Below are 24177 nucleotides of genomic sequence, written 5' to 3'. Positions count from 1 at the left end.
ACTAACATTTATTCCAGCACACTGGGGTACATTCAATTCCTCAAATTCAGCTGCAAGGAGAAAACCGAAGGTTTCTATGGAGAGATTAGTTAAATGGCAGAAAGTCCTTCAATCACCTGTGGTAATAATGCAAAGCTGAATTATATCAGAGTGGGTGGGCATTGGGTTGAGATTAATATAATTTAGTTCCAATAAATCTGGATTTTCTTCAAGAACAGGAACATACACATGAAGTATACAGGATGAACAAATTGGTCAACATTAATTGCATAAATATTTCAGTCCTGTGATCTGTTGAATTTTTCTGGATCTCACTCCTAGGGCAGGATTTTACAGCCTTGCTTGTCCTGAAACATAAAATCCCACCTGAGGTCAACAAACCTTTCCAATGGTCTGCCCCCTTGCCCACTAATTCCCGTGGCAGGTGGGACAGTAAAATACCAGCGCTAGTGTCCAACAGAAGGTGCATAAATCAATTTCCAGAATTAAATTCTGTAGTTATGAAGAAAGATCAGGAAAACCTAGGAATCTTCAGTTCTGAGTGAAAGAGAAGGGGGCCTTATAAAAAAATTAGAAGTGGATAAAGATTTGCTCACCAAGACAGGAAAACAAGGTCCAGCACAGATTTTAGCACAAGACTGAGCTATAAGCAGCTGCCACTGACAGAATCACAAACTCAAGATGTGGTAAGAGGAATACTGAAATGGTAGAAGGTTAAGACCAGGACAGATATTAGGAAGCACATCTTCACAAAGTGATTAATACATAATGCTCCTCTGAATAATAAGGGGGCAAAAATATGATCACAAAAGAGCCGATTGGCTGCAAGGAGAAAACCGAAGGTTTCTATGGAGAGATTAGTTAAATGGCAGAAAGTCCTTCAATCACCTGTGGTAATAATGCAAAGCTGAATTATATCAGAGTGGGTGCGCATTGGGTTGAGAAGATGGGACAAAGTAGTAAAGGCACAAATGAACATTTTTCAGCACCAAAGGATACTATGCTGAAACAGTGCTTTGGACTGGATAATGGATAAACCCCATTGATTTATCAGCATTTTTGCTGGGTTTTGGTTTTAGGCACCACAATCTGCAACTCAATGCTTTTATTTGGCAAAAAGCATAAATAAAAAGGTTCTTGTTTGAGGAAAAACTGAAGAAACTTGGATTCTTCCAACAAAGGAAAGCTTATAAAAGATGCTCAAGGTGGCACACAGAAACAGCAAGTTAGAGATAATAACATGAGCGTTAGAGGAAAGTGAGCATAATTCCAGACTGCTGAAATTCAAATTCAGGACAGACAAGTTTTTCACACAGGGAAAGTTGCAAAGACAAAAGCACCGTGGCACAATGGTTAGCACTGTTCAATTCCAGCCTTGGGTGACTGTCCTCCCTGTGTCTGCATAGGTTTCCTCCCACAATCCAAAGACGTGCTGGTTAAGTGGATTGGCCATGCTAAATTGACCCTAGTGTCAGGGGATTAGTAGGGTAAATGAGGGTTATGGCAATAGGGCCTGGGTGGGATGTAGTTGGTACAGATTCGAGGGGCCGAATGGCCTCCTTCTGTACAGTAGGGAGTCCATGATTCTAATCTAACACATTTAAGAGGCAGTTGGATACGGTGATTCACAAAGATTTTTCCCTTTTTTTTTATATAGCAACAGCACCAATTGTTGATCTTAGTTATCCTGTCTCTTTAATCCGAGAACAACAAATGGAGGACCTGTTTTGCATTAAACCAGGTACTGAGAATGATCTTTGAGGTAGGAGACATCTAATCTGTATCACAATTGACCTCATGTTGACATCTTCATCCTCACTGATTGGCCACCTCAATCATCTCTTGCACATCAAGCAGTTTCTCCCGGGGTTTGCCTGCTTTCTTTCCATTTGCCACTTCAACATTGTCAATCTTTTGCCATCCAGAAAAGGAAACTGGGTGTACACCTAAAACCAGATTTTAAAACCTATTTATATGCATATACAAACATCTTTAATAATCTGTTCAAAATATTAGTTTTACCACAGTAATTTAAAACAGAATCCAAAATAATTGTGCATTATATGCTCTTAACTTTACAAGACAACAGAATAAGTCAAAAGAAAGTAGAATGAATGATTTTTTAGGGCATTTCACATGTAGGCAAAGATCTTGCACATGGTAGGAATGCACAAATGACTATGAATAATCATAGAAAGAGGCTTACAGCATGGAAACAAGCCCTTTGGCCCAATTTGTCCATGCTGCCCCTAAGCTTGTCCCAATTGCCTGCATTTGGCCCATATCCTTCTATACCCATCTTACCCATGTAACTGTCTAAATGCTTTTTAAAAGACAAAATTGTACCCACCCCTACTACTACCTCTGGCAGCTTGTTCCAGACACTCACCACCCTCTGAAAAAAATTGTCCCTCTGGGCACTTTTGTATCTCTTCCCTCTCACCTTAAACCTATGCCCTCCAGTTTTAGACTCACCTACTTTTGGGAAAAGATATTGACTACCTAGCTAATCTATGTCTCTCATTATTTTATAGACCTCTATAAGATCACCCTTCAGCCTCGAAAAAAAGTCCCAGTCTACCCAGCCTCATAACTCAAACCATCAAGTCCCGGTAGCATCCAGTAAATGTCTTCTACACTTTCAATTTAATAACATCCTTCCTATAATAGGGTGAACCAAAACTGTACGCAGTAAAAACCAATGAAGTATTTGTGGTCAAGAGAGAAATGCTGGCCAGGACAGAGGACTCCCTGGTTCAAGTAATCTCATGAACTCCGTCATATCCCTCAAATCACCAGAATAAATATTTCAGACTTCAGTTTGGCCTCTCACTTAGAGGAAAGTCCTTTCATTGCTGCAACATTTCCTCAGCACGCAGTGTGCAATTCCTGCAGTGAACCCACAATCTTCTGACTGGAGGAAAGAATACTACCCTACTGGTATTATGCATTATCCCTGCGTGACAGCGTTAAGATAAACTTTTTCAAATCATATAGGTTTTCTTCCCCATATCTCTGTGCATCAAGACTTCAAAAGATACCAAGATTATGGAAAAAAGATCCAAATTAACCCTTATTAAATTGATCTGGTTCTCCCCTGAAGAGAAACTGAGATTGTCTTTGCATGCATGCTGCTGTTCCAAGACTGAAATATATCAAAGAGATGATATTTCCGTGGATTATGGTCAAAATTCGAGAATTATTTGAAATTGGCTTAATACATTTTGAAGAAAGTGTTTCAAACTACACACCTCTCTTTTTAAGCAAAGCCTCCATTATTTGGAATCCTCCTTTTGAAGCAGACACATCCAGTGCTCCTAATCGTGCATCCTCCAGCACCGACTCAGCTGTTTCAAAGCCATCGTGCATTGTGGTTACGATAACCCCTGTTGGTCCCCTTTTCACCCAGCCACTGCAGTAAAGGCCTGAGAAAGTTGGAAGGGGAAAGATAATGAAAAAAAAACACTGCAATTAAATAACATAACACCCAATCCTTCAAGAATTATTTCCAGTCTCTTTCCATTGTCTCAAAATTCACATGGCTACTCAAGGCCCACCTCATTAATTTGAAAGAAATTCAATGACATTTCCTTATTCAGCAAATCCACTGCATACCCACTGAATCACCAATTACATCCAATGACATGACTTCATCCACCTGGCAAATACGTACCTGCATAATATGCCACAGAATGACTGAAGTCTGCATAATTTCAGGAGCTGGATATCGCTGGCAACGCCAGCATGTTATCATTCATCCCCAACTGTCCAAATGGTGGTTATCCACCCACTCACTTCCTTGATACAACAGAGTGGTTTGCTGGGTCACCATTCAATAAGTAGCAGTTAAGAATCAGTCACAATTGACTTTGAGCTGATGTCACATACAGGCCAAACTAAATGAGGATGATAGTTCATTACAGTGAGACAGTGGTAAGCACTGCTGCCTCACAGCGTCAGGGACCTAGGGTCGATTCCCAGATTGGGTCACCATGCGTGGAGTTTGCATGTTCTCCGTGTCTGCACGGGTTTACTCAGTGCTCCGGTTTCCTCCCACAAAGATGTGGTTAGGTGCATTGACACAATAAGAAGTCTGACAACACCAGGTTTAAGTCCAACCGATTTATTTGATAGTAAACTCATAAGCTTGAGGTTAAGCTCTTCATCAGGTGAATGGAGAGTTCTGGCCTCAGACAGAGCATATAAAGCACAGACAGTTTACAGATTACTGATTAGAATACAAATCTTTACACCTAACCTGCTATTCAAGTCTTAAAGTGGCCGACAATGTGAGTGGAAGGAACACTGATCACAGGTTAGAGAGATGTATATTGTCTCCTGACAGTACAGTGAGGTTTTGCAAACCCAGGCAAGTCACAGGGGTTACAGATAGTGCGACACGAACCCAAAATCCCTGTTGAGACCGTCCTCACGTGTGCGGAACTTGGCTATCAGTCTCTGCTCAGCGACTCTGCACTGTCATGTGTCGTGAAGGCCACCTTGGAGAATGCTTACCCGAAAATCACGAGGCTGAATGCCCATGACCACTGAAGTGTTCGCCAACAGGAAGGGAACAGTCTTGCCTGGTGATTGTCGAGCAATGCTTATTCATCCGTTGTCATAGTGCCTGCATGGTCTCCCCAATGTACCATGCTTTGGGACATCCCTTCTTGCAACGTATCAGGTAGACAACGCTGGCTGAGTTGCAAGAGTATTTACTGTGTACCTGGTGGATGGTATTCTCACGTGTGATGATGACATCCATGTTGATGATCCAGCATGCCTTGCAGAGGCTGCTGTGGCAGGGTTGTGTGGTGTCGTGGTCACTGTTCTCCAGAAGACTGGGTAGTTTGCTGCGAACAATGGTCTGTTTGAAGTTATGTGGTTGTCTGAAGGCAAGAAGTGGGGGTGTGGGGATGGCCCTGGCAAGATGTTCATTTTCATCACTGGTATGTTGAAGACGCCGGAGAAGATGTCGTAGCTTCTCCACTCCAGGGAAGTACTGGACGACGAAGGGTACTCTGTCCACCATGTCCCGTGTTTGTCTTCAGAGGAGGTTGGTGCAGTTTCTTGCTGTGGCGCATCGGAACTGTCGATTGATGAGTTGAGCGCCATATCCTGTTCTTATGAGGACATCTTTCAGCGTCTGGAGGCGTCTGTCACGATCCTCCTCATCTGAGCAAATCCTGTGTATACGAATGGCTTGTTCATAGGGGATGGCTTCTTTAACATGTTTAGAGTGGAAGCTGGAGAAGTGGAGCATGCAGACGCTATGACAACGGATGAATGAACATCGCTCAATCACCAGTTCCCTTCCCGTTGGTGAACACTTCAGTGGTCACGGGCATTCAGCCTCTGACTTTCGGGTAAGCATTCTCCAAGGCAGCCTTCACAACACGACAGCGCAGAGTCGCTGAGCAGAGACTGATAGCCAAGTTCCACACACAGAGGATGGTCTCAACAGGGATTTTGGGTTCATGTCGCACTATCTGTAACCCCCATGACTTGCTGGGTTTGCAAAACCTCACTTACTGTACTGTCAGGAGACAATACACATCTCTTTAACCTGTGATCAGTGCTCCTTCCACTCACATTGTCAGCCACTTTAAGACTTGAATAGCAGGTTAGGTGTAAAGATTTGCATTCTAATCTGTAAACTGTCTGTGCTTTATATGCTCTGTCTGAGGCCAGAACTCTCCATTCACCTGACAAAGAGTTTAACCTCAAAAGCTTGAGAGTTTACTATCAAATAAATCGGTTAGACTTAAACCTGGTGTTATCAAACTTCTTACTGTGTTTACCCCAGTCCAACACTGGCATCTCCACATCATAGGTGCATTGACCCAAACAGTGACAGAGTGTGGCGACTAGGGCAATTTCACAGTAATTTTACTGCAGTGTAAGCCTTACTTGTGACTAAACTTTAATGAGTCAGGCTTGTTTCTCATTGAAATAACTGTTTAACATCTTCATGGTCACTTTTACAGATTCTAACTTTTAATCTTGTGATTTTGTTTTTGATAAACCCGAAAATTCAAACAGCCAGGGTGGGATTTGAATTTTGAAAAATCTCTGCGTTAGTAGCTCAGCAATATAGCCACTCTGCTAATATGCAAAATGCATGCACTACAAAGTTTAAGTGACATTAGGTTGGAAAACATTAAGCTATATCATGAAGTGCTCAATGCTTGTGACAAAACCACTCAGCCGCATACACTATCCTGAATTCCTGCCAGAATTGTTTTCTGCTCTTGCATCTTCAAGAGCTGCAGCACAAGTTTTAAAGTTTACATGGAATTAATTCTGTAGTGAAAAGGATACAGTGCACTGCTGTCCTTATCAAGTTAGACTTTAATGTCTAATAAAGTTTGTAAACCAGCTGACATTTACATGCACAAAGAACATTTCCACACCTGTTAAAGTCAGTAACCTCCTGACTGGCATCCTGGTTGGTGTCTAGTCTTTGCTTGTTGAAAATATGGCAGGAGCACATTCAAACATTGCCACTTGCTCCTGCACAGCTTTCTAAGTTGTTAATTTAAATTCATCCCTGAATGCAAGTTTACACTATAAATAACCAGATAAGCTTTTAATTATGCTGCTGCTGTAACAGTCAAATGATCTTCAACCTGTGTCACTGCAAAAAATCCCCTGCATCCCCTCAGTGCCATGTGCTGCAAGATGGTACCCAGGGACATGAATTTTACACAGTAGACCTTGCAGGCCTCAGATTATCAAGACGACCTTGATTTGTACAATATGATCAGTTCTTTAACCTAGAGAAATGACAGCAAATCCTTGAGGATATGAACTGCCCTTACAAAACAGCCTACAAGATTTTTCAATTGAATTTCTTCAGTATTATCAGAAACATCACCCCCAACACAATAGGGAGCCACATATCTAATTTCTAGCTTCTTCAGCTAGGGAAATCATTATATTAATTGAAATGTACTGAAGCCCATGTAGTGCAATAAATTACGTGCAGAATACATTCCGATGTAAGGAATCGCAGAAGGAATAGTTAAAGCATTAACTCAACCTTACTCACAATTATGAAACAGTTACTAATGCAGATAGCCCCACCTCTGAGCTGTTGAAAATGCATAGAAGAGTTTTCAGCATTTGTGAAGGGTAAAGTGGGCTGATGTTTCATGTGAAGATCTCCTGTCTAAACTCTGGTTCAGACAACAGGTCCACGTCTGAAATATCAACCCAGTCTCTCTGCAGATGGACTCTCATTAAAGAGCTATACAGCTAAACAACTGACCTGGTGCATGCAGGACCCGTCCCAAATTATTTGGAATTATCCCTTGCTGCTGATCAAATGGAACTGAGGGGTCAATTGGATAGCTTTTGTAGCCAATGCTGCTCAACATTAATCCACACTCCAAGTCTTCAACATCTTCTGTCTGAACGAACTTTGCAGACTCTCCTAAACCCTCAGAAGGGAAAAGTTCTCCAGTAGTCAAACCAAACACATACAAGTTCCAGAGTCTGGTCTCGATGCAGAATAAAAGTCTTAAATTATAATATTAATTGTTTAGTTATCAAGTGATCAAACAAAAAGGCAGTATTTACACGAACAAAGTTACGCAAAGTGACTCAAGGCAAGTGTTACCAATTATACTAAACAGTCACATTAGGAAATTATGTTTGGGTACCATGGGAGTTAAGAGATACAAGGACAGTGCTTGAAGATAGAGCTGAAGATAGCAGGTCACCTCCATTCAAGAGCAGTTAAGAATGAACAACAAATGCTGGCCTTGCTAGCAACATTGACATCCCAGTCCTGACCTTGTTGAATAGCAGCTTAAGGGCCAACTCCTGCTCTTATTGCTCAAATTCCTGGGAGGAAAAGTCACTAAAAAGCTCAGTCAAAGATTGTAATCAGCATTTTAAGAGGGCAGAGGGGTTGAGGTGGAGAAATTTAAAGGAGGGAATTCCAAAGGACCTAGACTGAAGGCATAGCCAAAGGAGCAGCAATCACGAAGTCAGAATGGAGGAAGCAGAGATGCTGCAGCATGCTAAGTATCTACCAGCTGTGGCATTTGCCTTTACTTCTGCCCCCTAACCCAAACAAAGCATGCAAATTTTCAATCCTAGCCTCAGGCCCATTGAAGTAAGGTCACCAGTAGTTCCGGATCAATCATGTGTGGCACAATGTGTAGTTGTGTCTACCTCCAGTTTGTTAACAGACAGCCGAATCCCAGCCACTCGTTTGCCATTGTTACTGGGTATAACCTCCAAAGGGCTCCGCAAGAACTGAAGGCCCCATTCTTTGCAAGCTGTTGCTCGGCGCTCAGCTTCTTTCCCAGAAGGCTTTTCAAGAGCAGCTTTCATCATGAGCTCAGTCAGCCGCTTCCTTGGTCTCGGCAAGTCTGGAAAGCAACAGATACAGAATTTAGTAAAGAAATATAGTTTAAAGGTCTTTGTGACCAAAAAAAGGCAAAAGACTTCCTTTGAGAGACAAGGACCAGTCAGTTAAAGATTTCATTTGTGTTTAGACCTTAACTGCCACTTTCTAGACAGGAATGCTGTTTGATGATCAAGTAGTTGTAAATGTTACGCATAATTTGGTCGTCCCAAATACTTTCCCCTTTAAACTCTCTCATTGCGTGCAACTTATCCATTTAAATAGCTGGTGCTGTTACATTCTTTTACATGGCTATGCACGAGTGGTATCATAAAGGAGACAATTTCAGTGTAGTCAGCTCTGTACCTGCTGGATTGCTATAAGATGTGCAGCCTATAGGAAGCATTACCAGTATTTCACACTTGACCCGCAGTAAGTCCCAAGCCCAAGTTGCCTTATTCCAAAAAGGAAAAGCAAAAATTCCAGATTTACAAAAGATTTTCGAAAAGAAAGGGTAACTTTAAAACGGATCAGGTTATTTGCATTAGATTAGAATTAGAATGGCAAACCTCTTAAAAAGGAACGCAAGTATCTGGTAGGGTCATCAACATAAGGCACAGTGGTTAGCACAGCTGCCTCAGGGCTGGGGCCCGAGTTCAATTCCCGACTTGGCTCGCTGCATGGAGACTACACATTCTCCCACTGTCTGTGTGGGTTTCCACCGGGTGCTCTGGTTTCCTCCCACAGTCCAAGAGATGTGCTGGTTAGGTGGATTGGCCATGCTACATTCCCCCTCAGTGTACGCAGACACCAGAGTGTGATAACTAGGGGATTGTCAGTAACTTCATGTAAGCCTACTTCTAACCCTAAATAAATATGTTCTAAATTGTGTCAGAGGTCGTAAGGATCCACAAAAGGGTTTTTAACTAGTCTATCATTAAGATTCCTGCATTTGTTGACTTACAATTTCTGCAATGAATGTTAATTTATATAGCACCTTTGAGCGTCCCTAAGTATCTCACAATGAGTTACGTCTGAAGTGTAGTCACTGTTGTTAGATAAGCAAACAGCAGCCACAAAGTCTCGTGAACAACAGGTGAGGTAATTTGATGTTTAAGATAGGTACTGATCAGGACACTGGGCTCCCACTCTTCGTAAAATTGAAGAATAGGATATTTTACATACAAATGAACCAGGGTCTGTGCACTCATCCAAATTTGAGTTATTCAAATTTCAAATTGAAATTATTTGAATTAAATTTGAAATTTAAAAGGTAAAACTTTTCATTCAAGAACTTCTCAGAGCATATGTATTTAGCCATCCACAGATGATCTTGTAGAAAGTTGGTTTCTCTTTCAAACAAGGTACATTTTCTTACTGTTCAAAGTATGTGTGTACTTGAAATGGCTAACTTCCTTCTTTAACGACCAGATGGTTTCCTAGAAGCAAGAAAGCTACTCATGGGTGAAGTCTATCAATTACACTTGTAGATCTGGATAGTACAGAATCATGGCATTAAGGATGATTAAGTCAAAAAATATTTATTGCCTTGCAAAATGGCAATCAGGTGATATTATGTTCAAAGTCAAGTACCTGTTTTTGCCATGGTCTTAAGTTTCAAATTATGCTAAGACAGGTATGTTTAAATGCTTGTCCCAGTGACATACGTACTTGCAAGATAAAAATGTATATCCACCTGGCACTTATCTGGTATTTATCATTGCCATTTGAATTCTCTGTTTACTATAGATTACATCTTTTCAGTGCAATACCAACATTTCAATCGAAAACTAATTTTTAAATTGGATGGTAAATTGTCACAAACATGACTTGAACCCATCTGCATTGCTTTTGTAATGAACTCATTAACTTAAGATTCACAACCAGCAGACCAGATCCAAGCTCTAATCCCACCACATCCAGTTGTGAGCATTTTTGGACAATTATACAACTCACTGTAGGACCCCATCCTCAAATCCAACCCGGCCAATCACCACCATCAGTTCACTCTCAATCAGTAAAGTGATGGAAGAGATCATCAACAGCCCTATCAAGTGGCACTTGCTTAGCAATAACCTATGCCCAGATGCTCAATTTGGGTTCCACTAGGTTCATTCAGTTCCTGACCTCATGTTTGAGCCAAATCTATAGATGGAAGAACCTGAATGCTGAAAGGAAGATGAGAGTGACTGCTCTTGACATTAATTTGACTAGGTATGGCATTAAGGAACCCAAAAGCAATGGGAATCAGACGGAAAACTCTACTGGTTGGAGTCATGCATGGCACAAAGGTGGTTGTGGTTGTTGGTGGTCATTCATCTCAATTTGAGCTGATCACTACAGGAGTTCTTCAATGGAGTGTGAGCTGATAGCAGACCTCAAATCTTTCCTATAGCCTCTGCACATTCAAACATCTTCATCATCCACAAATATCTCACTGCACTGAGGGGGGCTGGTGGCCTCATCATGGCCCAGGGATTTTCAGACAAAAAAATTGCCTTTGGTGCATCTGCTTGATAATCCAAGAGGAATGGCTCCAGATGAAATGCCATTGATTTTACTGCCTCTAACGCTTTGGAACATGTTGCCTGGATTTGGGAAAGAACTGGCATTACTGCCAAACATAATCAGACAGTGGGAAGATGGTGGCATAGTGGTACATCACTGTAGTAACTCAGAGACCCAGACTAAAGCTCCAGGGACAAGGGTTCAAACCCCACCACAGTAGTAGGTGGAATTTAAATTCAATTAACATCTGAAATAGTTTCATGGTCACCAGTATTACCATAGATTGTTCACTAATGCCACATTCCATGATACTGCAATGATCATGAGCAAGCAGTTTGGTATCACCCAGGCAGCAGCTAGCTATCAACATTATATATAAACAAGAACTGCATGTTCAAATATAGAGAATGCACGAGTGCGTTCACTGTGCATGATGTAAACAAGAGCTCGTGAATCAATTTGCTGTGTGGGCCTTGTGGTTCACAACCAGGCCATTGTTTGATAGTGCGCCAGAATGGTTTTGCACTGACGTGACCTTGTTCAAGCTTTAACAAGACCCCTCCAGCATTTATTCAGAAAACATCTTAATTTTAACCATACATTAAATCTGCTGCCAAATACAGAATGCCACAGGGGTCTAAATAGTTAAGAGTTGATACAATCATAATTGTCTGCTTACAAATAATTGGGAACATTTGATTCTTGAATAACAAACCAATTTCAAAACTGGTTGAGGAAAAAAAAAAGAGAAACACCCTTGAATTTTTGTTCCCGCAAAGAAATTGATGTGTTTCATCGCTTGTGGAAATTCCACCTAATTTTGATTAGAGGCTTTTTTATTTCGTCTCATTTGGCTAACAGTGGAACAAGTGTCCCTCTCCAATCAAAAAAAATTAACTGGAATCAAAAGTAGATTGATGAATATTGTTCATTTGAAGTGCAAGGTGTAGATACAAACCACGTCAAACACATTGATGTGCATGATCAGTGGATAAATGATGGCACGATCATAATGACCTAAAAGAACAGTAATAATTTTCCTTGCAAACAGTCTTGTACACTTTTGATCCCAGTTTTAATAAGCACACTCCTCTTACAGTACTCCTGCCCCCAATCACTCCCTCTTCCTGCTCCCACTTGCCCACTACTACCCTCATTCTCATTTTTTGGGATTATTTCTACCCTGTTGCTCCAATTTTATTTCGACTCCTATTACTCCCACCACTGTTTTTCACCATTGTTCCCTCTAGCCTAATTTCATTTGATTTTCTAATTGCAAACCACATCTCGCAGCACAGCAGAAAACTATTCATGGCATTAAACAAATATTTGGACCAATAAATAATTCATTTAAGCAGCAACATTCCCCACAGGTTTGAGTAAATCAAACAGCTGTGTAATCAAAGCAGAGAAGTGAGGATTGCAAGTACATCATCTTAGATAGCAAGTATGTACAGCTTGCCTAGACTTCACTTTGTTGTGCTGGAGGAGTACAGTCTATCTGCTTGCTTGCATTATTGTTGAAACTTTTGTGCAGCCACAAAGGCAGTTATCACACAAGTAGAAAGCACATGCATAAACTTTACCAATGATTAATGTTGTGGTGCAATACCCTCAGTACAGTCTCTAATGAAATTTCCAACACAATGCCCATTTAGCTCAAGCTGTTTGTTTCAATCCTGACATTTTTCACCACCACCCCCCCCCGCCCCCCAAGACCTTGCAACTTGTACAATAAACCCAGTGAAGGTTCAACAATTCTTTCAACTAATTAAGTGCTTTCCTGATGCATTAAACAAATTGCTTTGATAAGATGCTTTTTCCCTTTGGCCTACACTCTTGTCAAAATGGGATATCTGTACTCGAAATCTGGTGGACTCTTCATTCTTCTAGTGATCAACAGTGGAATGAGCTTCAACCACTGGTACAATGAAACTTTCAACTGCAAGAATTTCTTATCAGCATGCACATTTGGACAGAAACTAAGAAATCCAGACTTCATTAGCCTTCACTTTTTAAAAAATTGCAATCTTGACTGCTTATGAGTAATAACCTAACCCAAATTTCAGACCTTGAGAAAATCTCATTTGATAACGAGAAGGCTTAAAGATGAATTATAAAAATAAAAACAAGATGTGGAAAAACCACAACACACCTGCTGCTTTTGTATTTTGAGTAAAGGCTTATACAAAAAGGTAGGCAAAACCTATAAGACCTTCCTAAACAATACTAGACATTTAACAGTCAGTTCACGTATTTAGTTAGGAGGGAATAAGATCACCAACAAAGCAGCTACCAAATCAATCAATCTCACCTTTAACAATGTGTTTTAGCCCCTCAAAGTCACTTGGATGCAGTAATGGACAAGTATCAGGCAAATTAATCATTTCACGCAACTCCTATTAGAGATGAATAAGAGAATAAAACTACTTCACACTTAATTATGCAATTACTACAATAAAATAAGCATGCATTAAGACTTTTTAAAGAATCAAATTTGTCACTATACAGTTCAGAAAAAGAATCCTGCAAACAGCACTCCTCCCACAATCAGAAAACTACTTTTGCAGTAGTTATGCAATTTTATAACCCACGTTACTGATTTCATATTTGCAGCAATCTCATACTAATACCACTGTCTAAATGTGCAAATTAAAAATGACTATGGTTCATACTGGCAGCAGCACATGGGTCAGATAATATATAGCACTTCATTCTGAAAGAACACATCTGAGACCCAATTCATCACTCCCTCCCCCTACGCACCATTAATATCAGAAGCTGCCCCAGGAGTAAAACAGGAAAAACAGTTTAACATTGTCAAGAAGTTTGATTACATTTGCTGGTCCTCAGCGCACAACTTCACCCATCCTCAAATTATGGTTACAACCCAGCCTAAAGATTGACTAGTAAGAAAGGATAACACCTAAATCTGGGAACTTCTGAACACTTAGCTGTTACAGCTGAAAAACTTGCACCATGACTCAGAACATTGAGTTACCTGTAGATCAGTGTGGAGCACTGCACTACCCTAGGAGTGTCTCCAACCCATCCCCTCAAAAAAAAAGCAAGCCGGCAACAGGCCAACACAATGGGTGCAAATCCAAAAGGATATATGAACAGCTCTTGGATTGGAGTCGCATCACTCATCCAAGTACGTAGCAGACTTACTAACTGGACAAGGCTGCACGGTTTGCATTGAGTCAAATATATTTTACATCAACACACACTACGTAGTATAGCTGGCAAGTGAATAATTACACTGAATAAGCTGTGTCCAAGATATCAGCACCAATAAATCAACTGTGAAACTCAAAGGTGCTTGGCAGACAATATTGTGAACTGAAGTGATACAAAAATAGGTGCATTAGGAACAAGGTAACGGTACACTTAAACAAGGCAAAAATCATTTATTTATACTCTAATGAGATGGTTGTAACTTTATATAATACAATACCTTTATGGTAAACGCAACCTGGAGAGGTCCTCTTCTGCCAACAAGGAGTATCCGCTTTACCTTACTAGCTGCTATAGCCTCCAAAGCATGTGCAGCAATATCTGTTTTCTGTAAACATACATCCAGTTATAAACTAGTATATTAGATAATTCTGAAAGTGGATGAAAATTCCGTATCGACACAAAAAATATTTGAATACAGTCTATGTCTATATATTTAGATCTATGATAGAAACTTATGCAAATTTATCATGTTGCAATTTCATTCTTCCTACAGTGGAGATACTTTAATACCCCCAGTTCCACAGTTTTCAGCTGCTCAGCTGACACTGTAGAAAAACTCCACTGTTCCTGCCAGCTTTACCTCTCTACATCCCAAATTACTGTTCAGTATTACAATTTACCCAATGTTTAATTATTTATACAAGCATAATAAATTGATGGGTAGGAAAAGACCAGCGGGTCAATCAACCCCACCCCACATCACAATGACCAGAGAATCATGGTTAACTACTTCCTTTCTTTTATGCACAGTTGTGCAAATTTAAATATTCTCTTTAAAATACTGCACTGTGATGACAATTATGAATGAAAAGCTAGATAAAACTTCAGGAATTCACAAACCCTAAGTGAGTCAATGGGAGAAAGGAGAATCCTGGCTATGTCCAGTGCCACATTGCCATGTCCCAGGATGATGGCTGTCTCACTGCTCAACTCAGGGTTTAGCTGCAAAAGAAAATACAAAATACCCAGTATGCGACAGGAAGGGGCAGAGTGTACAAACAAACAAAAGAGCCAAAAAAGGTAAAAATAATAAGGCAAATTTAATGATGCTTTATTTAAATGCACATAGCACTTGGTGCAAATTAAGTGATTCGCAGCACAAATGGAGATTAATCGGAATGATCTCAGCAACTATCGACACGGAGATCAAAGCTGGGAACTAAACATTCAGGGGAATGTAACTTTTCATAAGGACAGATGGGAAGGAAAGGGTGGTGGGTAGCTTATTCCATTAATACGATAAAAAATTATCTTGAATCAGAAGAGGCAGAATCCATGAATAGGGGTAAGAAATAACAAAGGAAAGGCAGCGCTAATGCAGAGATTATAGGTCCCCTAACAGCAGCTATGTGTAGGACAGAATAAATCAGGAGATAACAAGGGCATGTTAAAAGTGCAGTGCTTTAATCTTCATGTAGGTTGGGAAAATCAAATCGGCAGAGGTAACCATGAGAAAGAATTCATGCGTATTCAGGATATTGCCATAGAACAATATGTTGTGAACTAAAATCAGGATTGGACTACTTTGGATCTGGTAACTGTGTAATGAGGCAGGTTTAATAAACAATCTCAATAAAAGGATCTGCGAGGAAAACCATAACTATAACATGGTAAAACTTAGCATTCAGATTGAGTGAAAAATTTAGTTCAGAAATAACAGTGCTAAACTTAAGGGTAAATATAAAGGAATGAGGGTGAAGTGTGTCAGAGTGGAATGGGAAAGCTTAGCCAGAAAGACTGTTGATCAGGAATGGCAGATATTCATGAAAATAGTTCTTAATTCAAAACGATGAGTTCTAGGAAAGGAACAAATCAACCATGATTAGTCAAAGAAGTTAAGGATAGCATTCAACAAAGAAAAGACATACAATGTGGCAAAGATTAGTTGTAAGCCAGAGGATTGGGAAGTTTTACAAACCAACAAAAGTTTACCAAAAAATTAAAAGATAAATCATGACAGTAAACTCGCAAGAATACAAAAATGTACAGCAAGAGCTTATTTAAATGTATGAGAGGGAAGACCAAAGATAGAATGAACATAGGCTCCTTAGAGAATGAAACTGGGGAAATAATAATGGGGAAACCAGGAAATGGCAGAAGAGTTAAACAAATATTTTGCATCAGTCCTCGCAATGGAAGACACTCATCACATTCCAAACATACTAAATAATCGGGGGCAGAAAGAGCAGGAGGACAGTAGAAGAGCAAGAGAAAATAAATACAATAATTAAGAGAAAAAGTACTAGGGAAACTAATGCAGCTGAAGGCTGATAAGTTCTTGGGATCTCATGGGCTGTACCCCGGATATTAAAGGAAGTAGCTACAGTGATAGTCTGCGCACAGTGGTAGAAGCCTTTCAAGAATCCTTACATTCTGGAGAAGTTCTGGAGGATTGGAAAACTGCCAATGTAACATGCTTGTTCAAAAGCAGACAAAAAAGCTAACTGACCTATTGTTACCTTAATATCAGTCATTGGGAAAACAGAGTCCATTACAGAGGATGCATTTAGAAGTGCATGATATAATCAAGCAGAGTCAGCATGGATTCATGAAGGAGAAATTATGACTGAAAATTAGAATTTTGAGGCCACAACAAACTGGATGGATAGATAAAAGGAAACCAGTAAATACAATATCCTTGGATTTCCAAAAAAAGCATTTTATAAAGTACTGTGTAAAAGGCTACTCAAGGAGAGAGCCCATGGTGCTAAGTAGCATATTAGCATGGACAGAGGATTGGCTAACTGATAGAAGACAGAATGGGGATAAGAGGCACATTTTCAGGATGGCAATCTGTAACTGGACTGCCAGAGAGAACAGGCTTGGGGCCATAGTTATTTACAATTTACATTAATAATTTGGATGAGGGAAGTGAATGAACTGTTGCCAAATTTGCCAATGACAAAAATAGATGGGAAGGCAAGTGATGAGGAAGACAAAAAGCGTCCAGAGGGATACAGACAGGTTAGATGAGTGAGCAAAAACTTGGTAGACGAAATACAATGTAGGAAAATATGAAGTTATGCACTTTAGCAGGAAGAAAAGGTGCTAAGTATTATTCAAGTTGAGAAAGACAATGGAAAACTTTAGCACTGAGGGACTTGGGAGTCCTCATGCATAAAAACAAGACAAATGGAATTTTGGCCTTTATTTCAAAGGGAAAGGGAATACAAAATTAGGAAAGTCTTGCTAAAACTATACAAGGCACTAATCAGACCACATCTAGAATGCTGTGAACAATTTTTGTCCCCTTAAGGGGACTGACATTACAGACAGTCCAGAAAAGGCTCACTACGTTGACCCCTGGTATGGAGGATAAGTTGGGCTTGTACTCATTGGAGTTTAGAAGAAAGAAGACGTGCTAGCCTGTGTTATTTTTCTGACCAATAACAAATATATCTGTTGCATATTAGGCAACTAGCTAAATAATTATTTCAAACCATTAAAATATTTGTATTGGACCCATTAGCCCTCCAGTAGCGTTTGATTTCGTCCTAAAAGTCCAGAAACAGAGAAAGGAGTAGTGGTAGAGTTTTTAGAAATAGGAAGTGATCACTAATCATATTGTACTGAGCCTTTAGATTAACATACGTGTTGGATTTTCTCAATATCTGCAACTGATGAGGACGAGCAGTGTTTTTTTTGTTCCAAATAACAGGGAGGAAATCTAGATTTTAAATAATTCTTGTAGTGTTTTGCCCCAAAGTACCACTTCATCCAACAATTTTGAGATACAAAAAAAAAACAAAAATAGCCCCCTCCCACTCCAGCCAAAGCATATGAAAATATAATGTAGCCTGCAAAGTGACTTACTTTTCTGTTTTCAGGTAAGCCATTGTACCAGCCTACAAACGTTTTTGCAGAATAGACACCCAGTAGATTTTCACCAGGAATACCAAGTGTCCGATTAGCTTCAGCTCCATAGGTCTAGGATGAGAAAGAGTTTTGTTAATGGCTTATAATGTTTGCCTTGTGATAAAACAGCTGGGAGAAATACTGCATTTTATTGAACACAATTATTAACTGAAACACAAAAGTTGGCATCCAAATATGTCTTATAGTGGTGAATCTGTGGAACACTATGCCGCAGCAGGGTGTGGAAGCCTGCTCCCTGAGTGTCTTTAAGACAGAGATAGGTAGGTTCTTGATTAATAAGGGGATCTGGAATTATGGGGAGGAGGAAAAATATCAGCCATGATTGAATGGCAGAGCAGACTCAATGGGCCAAGTGGCCTAATTCTGCTCCAACTCAAGGAGCAAAGTAGAATAAGGCCGACAAGGCAGCACAATGCCAGGGATCCAGGTTCAATTCCAGCCCTGGTGACTGTGGAGTTTACATATTCCCCCTTGGGTTTCCTCCAGGTGCTCCAGTTAGGTGTGCAAGTTAGGTTCATTGGTCATGTTAAATTATTCCTAGATAATTGTCCCTTGGTATCTAGGTTAGTGATCAGTGGAGTAACAGTGGGTTACAGGGATAAGGCCTGGGTGGGATGTTCTGTAGGCAAATTGGTGCAGATTCAAGGAACCAGATGGCCTCCTCCTGCACTGGAGGGATTCTATGATTAGATGCACCGAGGATCATGTTCAGACTGTGAAGGAAACAACAAAGGGCAACTAACCTTTCCAGTAGAGCTTTATGGCTCAGTATCGCGGGTGAGCTTAGTCAAAATGTTTCACTTTGTACATTTGGAGAATGGCAAACATTCGACAAGTGCATAATTTCTTACCAGTACCACAGCATGGTATGCCTGTTTTAGTTCCTCAATGCTAACATCTTTCCCAACATTAACATTGCCATAAAATGAGCAGCGGTCATGATGTGCTGTCTGGGTGAATGCATTGATGACATTCTGTGGAATGGAAACACATCGATATCTAAAAGGCATTATTACATGAGATATTTCATGCAACATGAACTAGCGTTCTGTTATGATGATCAAATGTGTTTTGTTTTTGTGCATTCCTGCTGCAGTTTCACATGCAGAGGTGGGAACAGCAAAGACATTTAGTTACCACCATATCCACCTCTTCATTAAATAACTCAAAAACCATCTACTGTATTGCAGTGGGCAATTCCCAAGACCAGCCTTCCACCCCAGCTCCAGCAATACAAGACAATGCATTAAATTATATCCCAAATGAATTCCAAACAAACTTGAACATTCTTTAGATTTGTTTTATAACTTAAAATGCCATACGTCAATGAAATCGTCTGCAAACCAGCACACACAACCTTGAAAATAACATTCACAAGGATCTTTAAATATAAGCAGCAAACTTTCAGCACTGAAAGATTTCCTGTGCTGTTATTCATAAGATACAAGGTACAAATGATATAATCTACTTGCCCACGTATGGAGAGCAGATATATGAACTCAACAATCTACTCCAGCCCTCCTTCGGAGAGATTGCACCTTTCCAAAAACTGTAACCACGCCAATTGGTGAATGGAAAATGTATTATTGAGGTTTAAAATCAAGACAGAGGGCACTTTTTCAGAAAAAGAATGGATAAGCTGTGCCATTATCTGCTCTTTGTATTAGTTTTTAGAAGAAAAATTGAAATGAAGTAGATACAACCTTAAATTACACCAAATAAATGGAAACAGATTTATTCTACTGGGATGCAAAAATATTTCAATTTATGAAGTATTATATTTTTGGTAGTTTTACATGTCTATTTTAATCATTCAATTGCGTATTTTAATAGACTCTTTGGCGCTTGGCATATTTGGAGTATATTCAAATTGGAGCTGATAAGGCTAGCAGCTGCATTCTGTTCAACACTGATCAGTGACCACACTAACCTTCACTTCTGGATGGTCAGGAGCAACACCAAATCTCACAAGGCCAAACGGAACGGGCAGCTTCTCGTAAATGTCAACCACAGCCGATTCACGGTACTGGAACACAAGACAGCAAATCATGTATTCCTCCCTACCAAACATGTAGATTCAAGATTTTGTGGAAACAAACAACCCATAAATAATGCAGAAAACCAAAGCTTTACCACAATATTAAAAATTCCACTTCCATTCCATCACTAATGAGATAACTACAAATCCTGATTATACAGGGAAGAAAATACAAGTTCTAAAGACATCCAAGCCATGAATGAAATAATTACCAGGCATTTTCAAATATCTTCCCAAAGTTGACAGATGGTTTCAGACGTTTACTTACATCAAAAGCAACCAACGAGGAATTGCGACATCCCTTTGCTCAACTCCAACAGGAGTGAACAAAAATTGCCTCCGTGCATTTTAGGTATAAAACTGTAAACACATTCTTTACAAACTCGCTTACGTAGACGTAATACAGAGGATTATCCACCCAGTATTATCAGGGAAATATTATACCCAGTGTAAGGAAGCATAGAGTTAACATGTAGACCTGAAGTCAAAGCTCTGATTTCTGCAGCTGTTACTTCAGTTTCTCAAAAGTACAGATCACAGTACCTTCTCCAAACTATTTCACCAAATTATAAAATCCAGGGGACACATAATTCTACTTCAATTCATGAAAACGGTCAGTGATAAATAGTCCCATTATCAATAAACAAAAAGTACTGGACAGGGTAGATACAGAGAAACTGTTTCCACTCAAAAGATTCAAAAACAAGAAGGTACAGATTTAAAGTGGGTTGCAAAAGAAGCAAACGCGAAGTGAGAAAGTGTTTCACACAACAAGTGGCTCAGGTCTGGAATGCACTTCCTGGAAATAAGTGAAGGTATGTTTAACCAGGGCTTTAGATGATTGTATGAATTGAAACAATGTGCACACGTATGAGGAAAAGGCAAGATAATGGCATTAAATCATAATGGTTTGTAAATCCATCCAACAGTATTGTCAAGTTCCCACTATGCACTACACCGAATACAAGCAGCAGTACCCACATCATTTCCCTCAAAAATCATGAACCAAGTACAAATCTGCTTTTATTTTAAACTGGCCCCATCCAATTATTGGTGATCCTGTTTTAAAACCACACCAAACCTTGTGGCTGACCTGTACCTCTCCCAATTTTCCATTCCACAGCCAAGCCAAAACAGCAAATGTCAGCACATTATTCACACTAGGATTCTGATCCTGTCATTCCCCAGTATCTGTACAAAAACTATCAGATTGTAACCAGAAGCAGCAGTCCCAATTGCTTTTATTCTGCCCCCGCCCCAAGTCACTAATACCAACTGTAACAACCAACCACCACTAATGAAGTTCAGACATCACAGAAACCAAGAACCCTTCCAGTGTGTGAGATCCAGTACCACAACGAGTGATGCACCATCAATAGAGGCACTGGCTGCAGCCTGCATACAATACTTCCTAAAGCTGTGTACAGGAACAGGAGTTGGCTCCTCAAACCTGCTTGACCATTCAATTAATACTAGCTGATCTATAGTCACTCACCTCACTATCCCTTAAAACACATACCTAAAAGTCCATTAACCACCTTCGTTTTAAAATATGCATCTTTTCAAATGGCGTCCAATGTCAAATGTGGATGATGTTCTAATTAGAATGGCATCACATCCTTGTGAAGAAGTTATTTGAGGAATTTGGGTAAAGCAAAAAATTTGGATACAATTGTTGCCCACCTACCTTCCTAACAACTGACCAAGACTGAATTAGATGACACATAATCGCGACGTCTCTTAACAATCCTGCCGTTACTAATGAATCCGCAAAACACCTTTTGACATCTTTAAAAGGTGCTATATAAATACAAGTTTGTTACCTTTAAGTATTTACATAGCCAAGCTGAAAATAGCAGAAATAGCACTATGCTACTCCATGAATTACCACTAGAGCCTTCACACAAGATTACCTTGAGTAGGTGGTGGGCAGTGTAGAAACCTGCAGGACCACTACCGACGATACAAACTTTAAGTTCTGGACTTGTTTTCAAGGATAACCCTCGCAATCCTTAATTGAAAACATGAGAACACATTATTACACTAAATCATAGTGAATTCAAGATCGACGTGCAGCAGTTAGATCCAAGTTAGCTTGTTTGAAAAAAAAGCCACAATGTCATGCACTAAATTACTGATGCATGTCTTACATCCTGTATGAGTGACTAGACACATCTACAGTGCTAATCAATTCTCAAGTAAGTGAGCATGTCCTTGTGTGCGCTGTTAAACAAAACAGAATACAGAAACCAGAAACATTCTTAAGTGGGGTATGTGCCTTTAAGAGGAAAAAGAGCACATGCTTCCTTATTGTGGCCTTGGGTGACTGTATGTCACACACTGCACATTCTCCCTGTGTTTGCATGGGTTTAAGAACATAAGAAATAAGAGCAGGAGTAGGCCATCTAGCCCTTCGAGCCTGCCCCGCCATTCAATAAGACCATGGCTGATCTGTCATGGCTCAGTTCCACATTCCCGCCCTCTCCCCATAACCCTTAATCCCCTCTCTTATCAAAAACCCATCAACCCGCGTCTTAAAAATATTTAGCGAGGCAGCCTCCACCACTTCAACGGGCAGAGAATTCCAGAGATTCACCACCCTTTGAGTGAAGAAGTTCTTCCTCAACTCCGTTCTAAACCGCCCCCCCTTTATCTTGAGGCTGTGCCCCCTAGTCCCACTGTCCTTTCTGAGCGGGAAGAGTCTCTCCACCTCTATCCTATCCATTCCATTCATCATCTTATATGTCTCAATGAGATCTCCCCTCATTCTTCTAAACTCTAACGAGTACAAGTCTAGTTTATTCAGCCTCTCCTCATAGCTCAACCCCCTCAACTCCGGCATCAGCCTAGTAAACCTCCTCTGCACTCCCTCCAAGGCCAAAATATCCTTGCGTAAGTACGGCACCCAAAACTGCACACAGTACTCCAGCTGCGGCCTCACCAATGCCCTATACAGCCGCAGCAAGACCTCCCTACTTTTATATTCAATCCCCCTCGCTATGAAGGTTTCCTTCAGGTGCTCCAGTTTCCTCCCACAGTCTAAAGATGTGCAAGTTCAGGTGGATTGGCCACGCTAAATTATCCCCTAGTGTCCAAGGATGTGCAGGTTAGGGGATTTAGCAGAGTAAATACATAGAGTTACAGGAATAGAGCCTGGGTGGGACGATCGTTCAGAGTTGGTGCTGACATAATGGGTCGAATGACCCCCTTCTGCACTTTAGGAATTCTGTGGTTATGTATGTGACCCAAATAGGAGACAGTAACTTAGCAGATAACAAGGCACCAAACCCTTCCAACCAAGGCCCTCCTTTCCCTAGACAGCCAGCACCAAACGCCTCTTACAGCCGCTCCCGCAACAACACAATCCCAGACACTTCATACCTCCTCCAGGACGCTCATGCACCTCCCCCACCAACACACACACACACACACACACACACACACAGAGTCCCCGCCCCCACCCAAACACACACACACACACTCCACCCCTCCCCCACGAACCCCCCACACACACTCCACCCACGAACCCCCCACACACACAGTCCCATCCTCTCTCGAGACCCTCAAACCCTTCTCGCATTCTCCTGAAGGATCCACCTTCAGCCGCGGGATTCCCGGCGGTGCTGTCTCACCGGCGAGAGCCTGGCTGCCGGTGACTCTGGGACACACCCGGGTAAGGAGCCGCCACATCCTCCCCGCACCAACCGTCCCCGACCGCTCCTCTCCCAGGCTGGGTCCGCGCGCTGTGTTTGTGGGGGGTGGGGGTGGGGGTGGGGGGCCAGGGGTCAAGGGGTAGCCTCTCCGTCACGTGGCGCGGCCGGGGCGGGGTTTAAAGCTGCCACCAATCAGAAAACGGCTTTCCTGAACCTAACCCCGCCCCTGGCTGCTGGAATGAAAGCTTTGTTTCCATTGGATGGCTGGTCGGGAAGATTCTGAAACGCGGATTGTAATTGGCTGGAGCATGACCACCACCCCCCCCCCCGCCCCGCCCCGCCCCGCCGCGCCGCCCCGCCGCCCCACGTCCTTGTTGTGATCCAGTTAAATGGAGACGGAAGGGAAGGTCAACAGAGATCATTTATCATGGGGAGTCCAGGAAGAACCAAATTCCATAGAACCTCTACAGTGCAGAAAGAGGCCATTTGGCCCATCAAGTCTGCAC

At 41.0% G+C, this 24177-nt stretch overlaps 1 protein-coding gene across 1 annotated transcript; it reads right to left on the bottom strand.

Annotated features, from left to right (window-relative positions):
- Positions 1 to 22: 22 nt before the first annotated feature.
- On the bottom strand, positions 23 to 23741 carry fdxr (ferredoxin reductase). Its single transcript, XM_080209097.1, has 12 exons — positions 23651 to 23741; positions 21932 to 22029; positions 19911 to 20006; positions 18832 to 18954; positions 17918 to 18031; positions 14945 to 15046; positions 14322 to 14429; positions 13179 to 13263; positions 8182 to 8381; positions 7271 to 7442; positions 3252 to 3425; positions 23 to 1946 (listed from the first exon to the last, which is right to left on the bottom strand). Exons 1-12 carry the CDS (start codon positions 23706 to 23708, stop codon positions 1816 to 1818), a joined length of 1461 nt encoding a protein of 486 aa, XP_080065223.1. The 5' UTR covers positions 23709 to 23741; the 3' UTR covers positions 23 to 1815.
- Between the last annotated feature and the right edge of the window lie 436 nt (positions 23742 to 24177).

Source organism: Carcharhinus amblyrhynchos, chromosome 21, assembly GCF_965287045.1.
Source record: "Carcharhinus amblyrhynchos chromosome 21, sCarAmb.v2.hapA, whole genome shotgun sequence".
Taxonomy (NCBI): Eukaryota; Metazoa; Chordata; class Chondrichthyes; order Carcharhiniformes; family Carcharhinidae; genus Carcharhinus; species Carcharhinus amblyrhynchos.
This window is presented reverse-complemented; position numbering and strand designations above follow the sequence as displayed.